The following is a 10,431-nucleotide window of genomic DNA, read 5'->3' as shown; positions in this document are numbered from 1 at the left end:
AGGTTCCAGAGCTGAAAAGTGCTGGAAAGTCTTTCTGAGCCTCTGTCCCTCCCCCACCTGGTCCTAACCTTCCCTCTGGGCCCCAGCTGTCCAGATGGTCTAAATGGGAAGAAAAGAGGAAAATCCGTATCCAATCTGCTCTATTCAGAGCAATGGGAAGGAATCTGCATCTCAATTTTATCTTTGTGCTGAGCTTGGCTAAGCTTTGCCCCCCAAGTGGTGAGTGATGGGTGGGTGGAAAGATGGCATTGGTGGCCCCGGTGGGGGAGTGAGGGGCGCCCCCACGCTTTCCCCTCCTTACCAAACCACAGACAGAATGCATTCTTTCTTGCTCTTGGTATCCCCCTGTTTCCTCTTCTTTTCTTTCCTTCTCTTTCTCTCCCTTTTCCCCGGGCAGGCAGCCAAGTGGAGATTTTGAATGGTGGCAAGAAGGGAGGGGTCGGGAAGGAGGACCAGCGGTGCACCCTTCCTGAAAGGTCCTCAAGGGCTCCTGGGCTGAACATGAGGTGGGCACAAAAAGAAGAGTCTCATTCTCTCCCACCCAGCCTGGCCCCTGACAGTCCTGCAGTGCTGGGGGGTGGGGTGTGGCTGTTAGCAACGTGGCTGAGGTCTGGACTCTGCCCTGTCGGTCAGCTCTGGAATTTCCTTTTCTGTAGCCGCTCAGGACCTGGAAAACTGGGTCCCACAGCCCCAACTCACAGGAGACTGATTTGCAGTAGGAAGTCAGTTTAATAATTTATAGCCAGAAAGTGCTCTCCCTGGTTGGGAAGCCAACTCAGGAAACCAAATGAAACTCTGAAGGCTGCCTGGAGAGAATGTGGAGTTAGGGCTCTGGAAGGTGCCAGGAGGGCTGGGACCTGATCTCCTCGAGGTAGGATGGCGTGTGTGTAGTGGCCCAGAGCTTGGGCTTCTGCAGCAGACCGTCTTGGGTTCAAATCCCTCCTCTCTTATCCACTGGCACTGGGACCTTGGGCGTGGTCCTCAGCCTTGCCAACCTCCACTTCCTCCTATCAACTGTGAGGGATAATCCTTGAATGATAGCAAAGGCATCTCTCAGCGATCTTGCCAAATGGCCATGAAGTCTTGCAGGGAAAGAACTTAGCACTGTACCTGGCATTTCTCAGTACATAGCAGCCTTGTTTATGTAAGCCCTCATCCTCAGGGTCGTAGGTTGTCTTTTCCTTTCCGATTCCACCCTTTTTACCAATCAAAAGAAAAGGGTCCCCGGTCTCTCTGGAGAGGACCCCAGGCAACAGCAACGTGAGTGGTCTCCGTTGCTGCCTTGATTAGGCTCTGGGACACAGAGCCTTTCCCACCTCATCCCCCAGTCCCTCCCTGCTTCTGTCCAGGACCATCACTTGCATTTGAGCTGGGGTGTCCTCTGCAGGGTGCAAGTGAGGCCTCAGATCCACCGTGCTCTGGGTGTGGGGCTGGGGTCTCTTGGAGCAAGAGGCGCCCACTTCCATTCTCTGAGCTGCCCAGCAGGCCAGTGGCCAGCTCTGACCCATTGCTCTTTCTGCCACCGCCACCTGATTTCCCAAACCACAGATCTGACCACATCCTTCTGCTTCCCCGACCACCAACTAGTCCTCCTTTTCAGCAGAAGGAACCCTCCTGATGCTGTAGGTTTTCGTGAAAGTTTGCCATGATTTGGCCTCGGTCTTCCTCTCCAGACTCAGTGTGCCCTGCCCGGTTCTCCAGCCTCCCTAGCTTATGTGAGGATGGTCCATGGTTGAGTGCTGTTTGCCATTCTGTCCTTCTGGAATGCTCCTTGCCCCTGATGGCCCGGGAAGCTCCCCACTTCTCTCCTTCAAGGAGTGCTTCCTTCTACAGGAGGCAACTTAGACCTCCAGTCCCTGGCCTTCCTCTCTCTTCCCTTTCTCAGGACACGTTGCACCTGTCTGCAGACCTTCCTCAGAGCCTCCCTTCCTGCTCATTCTCCACTCAGGCCTCCCTCTCCTTTGTAGGACTGTCACCTGCAGGACACGGGGACGGACCCCCTTGTCTGTCCCCGTACTGAATGGCTTGGTCAATGAAGATGGTCTCCAGTGTGACATTCAGCTTCTCGCCACCGCAAGAAGGCCTGGGCAGTTAGTCATGCAGCAAACAGTGGGGGCCACTTTGGGTGCTATGGTAGGGTGGGATTCGTGTGCCCTCTCTCTGTCTCTCTCTCTCTCACCCACACACATACTCCGCCCCTGCCTCCCTCATCCTTTGCCCCAGAGAGAAGAGCAAAGGTCCTTTTGTCACTGGGTCTCCCAACAGCTCTGGCCCTGGTCCTCTGCCCTTCCCTTGCTTTCCTGCTCTCGCACTCAGCAATTCCGTCCCCTCCCCTGGTTGCTGCTAATCCTCCTCCCACTGTCTGTGCTGGGAAAATGAGCCTGGGAGAAGTCCCATGGAAGGCAAGGAGTCCTCAAGGGGATGCCTGTGTGGGTATTTATTTTCTCTCACACACAAGCACAAGCATCACATGCCTCCCAGCATCATTAGAGTGACCCCATATCGAGGACTGCAGGGAATTGGGGCAGCAGCAGGAGAGAAGGCTGTAGAAGCTCTGGCCCATGATTCGGGAAAATGCTTTCCTTATCACTGATGGTTTCCCAAAATAGCAAGAGTCGGCTGGTGCTACGGTTCCCTCTTCCCCACTCCTCAAGAACCCTGCCACAGTGCCAGTGACACGTGGCTCCAGGGCAAGACAGAGTGCAGGGTTTCTGGGTCCCCTTACCAGTCCAACCCTGGGCCCCGGGCCGCTGTGTCTGTCTGGTGATATATTGCTCCTTGGAAAACGGTCTCCTCTCCTCTATTGTACTGTGAGCTCCTTGAAGGAGGGACCATACTTTTGTCCGTCCCTTGCTTCCCCTGTCTGTGCAGACACCCGCATATAGCAGGTGTTCAACTAATGCTCAGGCAAGTGTGGTATAAGGGAACGAATGGCTATACCTGGGAAGACACTTCAGTAACTAGTGAGGGTTTTATGTGTACAAATACACCCATACAAGGGGATTTCATAAAGGGCCTACACTGGGCCAGACTTAGTTCTCAGGCAGCGAACTATAAGCCCCATTTTACAGGTAACAAAAACGCCAATCTCCACAGGCCTGGTGGGCTCCTGAGCTCAGGACTACAGCCCTCCAGAAGATCGGGAATGGGGGGGCCTCTGCTACGCACTGCCTGTGGAGAAATTCCCAGATTATTTTAACGTTAGGTCAGACAAATGTACTAGAAATAGAAATTCCTGTTTGTCTGAGGCATATCTGGTTACAGGAATGAAAACCCGAACTGTATAGGATAGGAACTGTGTGGGATAGGCGATCCCTGAGACCTGAAGAATAAGGGCTTCAACGGATGGGGAGTGAGTTATTCAACAACAACAACAACAACAATAATAATAGCCAACCCCCGTGCTCTGTAGTTTAGGGCAGGTGTGTTCTAGGGAGGGGCAGAGAGAATTTTCAGCAGGCTTCATGCCCAGTGCCAAGCGCGATGTGGGGCTCGATCCCACGACCCTGAGGTCAGGACATGAGCCAAAATCAGGAGTCAGACACTTAACCCACTGAGCCACCCAGGTAACCGGAGCCGTTTTAAGCCTCATTCAATCTTCACAACCCCTCTCCGAGACAGGTGTCACGAGTCTCCCCATGTCACAGACAAGGGAACAGGCACAGAAGTGTCATGGGCAAACATCACAGCATGAGGTTTGGAGGGGGGCAGACCAAAGCCGACTGATTCTGTCACCCTGCCAGGTCCCACCTACCCTCCTGCACCACCATCCGTATCACGCGGCTCAGGGAAGCCAATGTGGCACCGTCCGTCCAGGCTGTAGGCCGAGTGGGGAGAAGGAAACCCTCCTCGAGTGCTTCCACAGAGGCCCCACTGATGGCTTCCTCACGTATCGCCCTGGCCATCCCTGTCTGGTCTGGTCCACTGGCAGAGGCTTTGAGCAGGGCACCTTGCCCGCAATGCCCACCAGTGCAGAGGCTCCTTTAGGAAGGAGGAGGCAAGCGTGCACACGCAGAGTCGATAGTGTGAGGCAACTCCGGGTCTGACATGACTCTGGCTGACTTAAGCAAAAGTGGAAGATTCTATTACAGGGATCGGGAAGTAGGCTTGTGCCTCATGGAAGTAGGAAGTATCAGACTTCAGGAAATCTATTAGCATTCCAGAGAATCTCTGCTGTCGGTCTCCCGCCAGGGCTGGCCATCTTCAGATGGCCGTCTCATCGGTTACCTGACTCATCTCATGTGACGGGGAAGATAGACACCACACAGGGCCCATGTTGCTCCTCTCGGTTTCCTCCACAAAGACTGACTTGACCCTGGGGTGGGATGGGGGTCATACTCCCAAATCGCCACGGGTGAGCATCTGATTGGTCTGTTTTGACCACATGACTATCCTCAGTGCGTTGGGCTATGGTGGGTGGGGCTGGGTGTATGCAAGGCTGGGGCGGGGGGCTACCCCCTTGACCTGTGGATGGAGGGGAGATAATTTCCAAAGAGGGGCCCTCAGGGGTTGGAAATCCACCCCCCCCCACACACACAAGTGTCTTACACTCTGCTCATGAAGACCAGTCTTGTAGGGCTCAGTGATGTGGGGATAGACCACCTTTCTCCTTTATTCAGGATGGCATCCTCGACTTCGGCTGACATTCACAAGGCTGCAAACCCTGGCTTATCAGGCTCTCTCCCGTGACCAGCAGCATTCTACACTCTGGCCCCATTCCTCGCTGTCTTGCTCATTCTGTCCCTCCTTTGCACCCCTCTTGGGGTCTGCTGGCTTTCTTACCAAGGGCAGAGGAGGTCCTTGAAGGTGATGCCAAAAGAGGCCTGTGCATATGTCCCCACAGGATCCCTGAAGTCAGCTCCTTGACCCGAACTTGCATTCCTAAGACTCAGAACGTTCATCAGAATAAAGGCTTTTCCTGTCTCCTCCCTGATTAGCGTTCAGTCTGTCTCCCTCTGGGGGCCTGTCTGGTCTGTGTGCAGTGTGCATGGCGCTCTCTCTTCCTCTCTTCCTCCTCCCTCATTTGAGTGGAGCTAATCTGAAATCAGAATCCTGCCCCCCACCCACTCTTCCCCACCCCCATTCCTGTGCGCCTTTCCCTTCGAGTCTCAAACAGCCGCAGCGCTGGGCGGTGTGGGGGCCCAAGGTGGACCAGGTGATATTAATCTAGTAATTATTGATTCAGGAAGGACTTGGAGGACATATTTACATAAAAGCCATGATGTGACTGGAACTTCTGCTGTGGAAATTAGGTACTTTAAGGCCTGTGGCCTGGAGGGAAGATGGGGCCAAGGGACCGTGGGGAAAAATGAGGGGAGGGCCGTTGCCATAGCATCTCAGGTGAGGGGCTGACAGAGGCAAAGCCCCAGCTAAGATCTGAAAAGATGGTATTTGCCTCTGTGTCGAGTATCACCCGTGAGATGTTGTTATCGGTCAGTATCCCCCCAGGAAACAGATGGTACACTCAGATCGGGACATGGGAGGGCAGTTTAATAAAGGAACTATTTATGAAGGTCTGGGAAGGGGTTGGGAGCCTTATGAGACTGCTCATTGGGCTCTACCCTGCAGCTGGTTATCAGGAAGTGGCCCTAGCCCCAGGCCAAGGGAGGAAGGGCCAGCCAGGTAATTGTTGAAACCAGGGGGCTTAACCCTGACCTTCTGGGGGGAAGGGGTGCAGCCACTCACTCTGCTCCCTTCCTTCTCCCTCCTTCCTCCCATCTCTCCCAGTGCCTCCATTGACCAAACAGAGGGAAGGAGTCCCCTGTTGCAGTCCAGGCACTGAGTGGGGAGGAGGGAACAGAGTAGAGGGACAAATAGAAAGCATCTAGCACAAGTGTCGAAGGGCAAGAGAAAATTCTGTAGCAGTGCCCAGCCCTGTGCAGCAGGAAAGACCCTGTTCAGCTCTCAGGAATGACACCATGCCAGTGGCCATGTGAAAATCACTCCAGGGGGTATGCCTGGACCAAACCTCCCTCCCGGTGGGTTTCCTCGAAGAGGGATGGCCAGCTCTCCTCGGGAGGAACAGAGAGTCCCACGTTTGCCACTGAGGCTCAGGGGACCATGGAGGTGCTCTAGGGACCAATGCCCCGTGGGATGCGGGATGGGCCAGGGTAAGGGAGAAGGGGGCTCTGCTGAATGCAGAGTCCGCAGAGTCACCAGTGGATTTCCTACAAAACTCGAAACAACATAATGTCAGGTGTTAGCCCATCTCACACATGTGTGCCGAAACAGGCAGGAAGAAAATCACCCTGTTCTCATTTTTTAGACCTAGAGTAAAGCAACGTCAATAGGAAGGGAAGAAATAGGAGGGGTTGGGAGCAAAGTGTCTTAGAGCGGGAAGGACCCCCAGGGATCTCTAGTCCCTGCAGAAGTTTGTCAGAATCCCCCTTGGGATCACTCACCTGCCGGACCCAGGACCCCACCCCCACTGCAGGTGATTCTGATTTGCTCCCACCTCCAGCCAGAAATCCCTGACCTGGTGCAATCTTGTATTTCCCAGGTAAGGATGTGACTCCAAGGAGGGGTCACAGGTGAGGGATGTGCTGTCACCTAGGCTTGGTGACGGGGAAGGAGAAAGGTGGGAGCTGATTCAGAGGGTCTGAGTCAGACTCCAGAGGAACTGCTGTGCTCCCCCACATTAGATGTTTTAGGGAACTAAACTAGCTTTTAAACGGTCTTTAAATTTTTTATGGAATGGGTAATATTAAACATACTTAATAATCAAAAGCAAAAATAACCTAAACAGGTGTATGTTGAGAAGCCTCGATCATGAGTTTTCTGCTTATAGTTAACCAGCTTTACAATTAGTTTGGGTTTATTTATGTTAATGCTAATACAAGCATATATAAATATATAGTCTCATTTCTACCTTCTTTTTTTTTTTTTTTGCACGCAAAGTTGCACACTATTACACTGTTCGGGTTTGTGGGTTTTGTTTTGTTTTGTTTTCTTCACTTAATATACCTGGAGATTTCTCCCTACCAAAATCTAGAGAAAAATCACCATTCTTTTCTAAAGCTGCATAGTATTCCATCACAAATATATGCTGTAGCTTATTTAAGTGGTGTCCAGTGGTTAGATAGTTGGCTGTGTCCCCGTCTTCTGTTATTTCGAAGAATGCCCCCATGGGATCGTCTTGTACCCGAATCACTTTGCATATGTACAGGTGCCTCTTTAGTCTATTTTTGCCTCTTCATGATCTCTGGTGAAGGAGCAGGTTTTACATTTCAATTTACAATCTGTCGCAGATGGGTACTTATATAAAATTCAATAAAAGTGAATTACTGGAGAAGTGAATTGACAAAAAAAAAAACAAAACTAGGAAAGATACAAGCCCCCACATTTTATTAGATCCAATGGACATAAAAATTACTCTGTCGCATTACCATAACGTTTTTTCAGCACTCCCTCTCAAGTTTCTGCGTTTATCTTACCCCAAAGTCGTTGCAAGTTGTGGATGGTCACTGATCCATGGACCACACTTGGAGTAGCACGGGTTAAGACTCCCAGAAATTAGGTCGAAGAGTACACACCTCTGCCATTCGACCAGACTCCTGTCCCTGGTGGTTGTACTGTTCTGCACCATGGTTTCTACGAGCACCCCCTTTCCCACAGCTTCGCCGAAAGTTCCGTCTAACTTGGATTTTTTTCTAAAGTGATAGGTGAACAGTGCTTACCTCTGCTAAGTCTTAATTTGCTTTGCTCTCATTATTTTTTTAAAGATTTTATCCATTCATTTGAGAGAGAAAGAAGGACAAAGAGGACACAAGCAAGGGGAGAGGCAGAGGGAGAAACAGACTCCCCGCTGAGCAGGGAGCCCAGCATGGGGCTTGATCCCAGGACCCTGGGATCATGACCTGAGCTGAAGGCAGAGGCTTAACCATCTGAGCCACCCAGACACCCCTGCATCGCTCTTATTATGAGTGAAAATAGGGTCATTCATATTTTTAAGCCCTGTTTGTATTTATATTCTTGGCCCATTTTTCTAAAGGATTGTTGATCTCTTCCCTCCGGATCCCTAGGAATTATTTATGTATTAGGAATATTAGCCCTTTGTCTGTATTGCAAATATTTTTTCCTGTTTGTCACTTGCCTTTTTGATTTTGCTTGGTATTCACTTTTGGGGGAGGGGGGCCATGCAGAAGTTTGGGGTTTTATGTAGTTAAATTTGTCGATCTTTTCTTTAACAGCTTTTGGATTTTGAGTCATGGTTCTCTATTCCAAGGTTATAAGGAATTCTGCCCACATTTTCTTCTAGTATTTTTATGATTTTATTCTTAACGACTAAATCTTGTATCCAGTTGGAATTTTTCCTAGTTACAAGGTGTGGATTATGGATCCAAATTTATCTTTTTATGAATGGCTACCCTCTTGTCCCAGCTCCACTTATTAAAACCCCTAGATACCACCTTTATCATGAAAACTAATTTTAAGCCATTTGGGATCATAATAGAAAAAGCTCTGTAATTTGTCAGTTTTATCCAGAATACCATTACAAGGGAAATTAGCTCTCAAGATATGATCTATTAACTTTGTGTTACAAGGCCGAGGTAAACTGTAAGTCACATAAGTAAAATATAAAAAACAGAGCCCGGGGGGACGGCTCACAACCTTGGAGAAAGCGGGGAGAAGTGGGCGCTGCTGAGGGAGCGCGTGGTGAGATTCAGTATATTTGCCTTGCAGATCTTCCCCGCCTGCCTCCGGGAGCTAGGACTGCGGAGGGGCCCACCATGGTGTTCCTGGGACCCCTGGCTATTACCCTGTTGCCGCCCAGCCTCACACTGCTGGTGTTCCACCTGTCCAGCTCCCAGGATGTCGCCCCTGAGCCCAGCAGTGAGCCGCAGCTGTGCAGCCTGAGGGAACACCCCACTGTGGCCTTTGCAGGTGAGAACCGCTTCCCACTCACTTCTGTTTCAAGATGCCTGGTTCTAGAAGGACTTAGGTCTCGATTTGGCAGGGTCTCCAGCTCTCAGAAGTCCCGGATGTCCCCCCTTGGGGATAGATGTAAGAAGGATGGGCAGCCATGAGCTGGAGGGCTCTGATTTGAGTCTCCAGACTGTTTGTTTAAGCTTTCATCCATGTTTACCAGGAGGAGGAGGGCCCATTTCTCTGGGATCCCTGTTAGAAGCAGGGGTGTGTGTGCCCTGGTTGAAGTGGGCAAGGGTTCTTTGGCCATTTCAGTTCTAGCTCTTCTGGAAGCATGAGCTCTGTTTTGTAGCTCCCCTGGGAGGCAGAATGAAGATAACTCACTGCTTAGGAAGTGCTGGAGCTCTCTGGAAGCTTCCTGCTGCTCTAAGACAGTTGCAGGGACTCCTGTCTTCAGGGCCCTGGGAACCCACAGGGACGGGGGGCTTGATGACTAATAACTCCCTTTGCCTGTCAAGGGAGGGCATGAGATGTCCTATTAAAGTGTTTCGCAGACTGGGATTTGTGAATCGCTGGACATTTTCTGAGGAGTCTATAAATTCTCAGTAAAAGTTTCTAAAATGAATATACATGTATTCAATTATAATCTAAATCCCAAACAAAACACAAATACCAGAACATCCCAGATGTCCTTCCATAACCTGGTGGCCTGTGTGGGGCTCCCCGGTGGGGCCACGATCACATCGACCCTTCCAGAAGCATCACCTGCATGGCAGCTCATGCTGGAATCTGCGGACGTAACTTGAAGGGGTCCCCAGGTTCATAAGTCTAATAAACAAACACCCGCCCTATTTCCACATCACAATGACCCTAACAGGGAGGCAGGGCAAGGATGGTCGATCTCCTTTAACAACTTGGAACACTGAAAAAAATAAAATAAAAATAAAATAAAATTAAGATGTTAAAAAAAAAACCCAATTCAATCTTTTCCAACTTAAAAAAAAAAAAGCCCAAAACAAATGGGAGGGCTGAGGTATAGAGTTTGGAGAGCTTTGTATGAGGCAGGACTTAAAGGCGGGCATCCAAGGGCTCTTCCAGCCCCCATGGGGGAGTGACCGGAGCTCCTTCAGGGCCCCTGGGCAGGAGGATGAGAAGCCGTCCTCTGGGATTCCACACAGCTAGTCAAAGGGGGCAAGATGGAAACTGGAGCGGAAAAATAAATGCAAGAGTCTGAGGCTGGCATGGGATTTGGGGGGTGGGATGGGTTGGGGGGTGGCAAAGTGGGGGAGGCTGGGGTGGTTTAGAAGTGCGGGATTCCCAGCTGTGGGCTGACTCCTGTCTGGGGGGAGGAGAATCTGCAGCTGTCTTCTCAGTGCTGTCTTGTTTGAGCTGGGATCCAAGGCTTTGAAGGCTTAAGTGGATTAAAGTAAATTAGCAGTGTCCTTAAGCCTACAAAACACGCGTACACTCTCAGACTTCTGATGGCTCCGAGTTCTGGTGCCTGTCACTGAAGGGAAGGACCAAGTAGGGGACAGAAAGGGTGGGATTCTGAGGGCTGTCCTCTTG

General features: G+C 50.8%; 1 protein-coding gene across 1 annotated transcript in view; it reads left to right on the top strand.

Annotated features, from left to right (window-relative positions):
* Window positions 1-776: 776 nt before the first annotated feature.
* LOC111155094 (semaphorin-5B-like) overlaps window positions 777-10,431 on the top strand; it is a 45,961-nt gene continuing 36,306 nt past the window's right edge. The window contains exons 1-2 of the mRNA XM_022515145.1: window positions 777-871; window positions 8,683-8,883. Coding sequence (XP_022370853.1) covers window positions 8,730-8,883 — 154 coding nt within the window. The 5' untranslated portion in view covers window positions 777-871; window positions 8,683-8,729. The remainder of the gene's footprint in view (window positions 872-8,682; window positions 8,884-10,431) is intronic.

Source organism: Enhydra lutris, unplaced genomic scaffold, assembly GCF_002288905.1.
Source record: "Enhydra lutris kenyoni isolate GAN:26980312 unplaced genomic scaffold, ASM228890v2 scaffoldscaffold39, whole genome shotgun sequence".
In the NCBI taxonomy this organism is placed as follows: Eukaryota; Metazoa; Chordata; class Mammalia; order Carnivora; family Mustelidae; genus Enhydra; species Enhydra lutris.
Note: the sequence above shows the minus strand (reverse complement) of the source record. Positions and strands in the feature narration are given on the sequence as shown.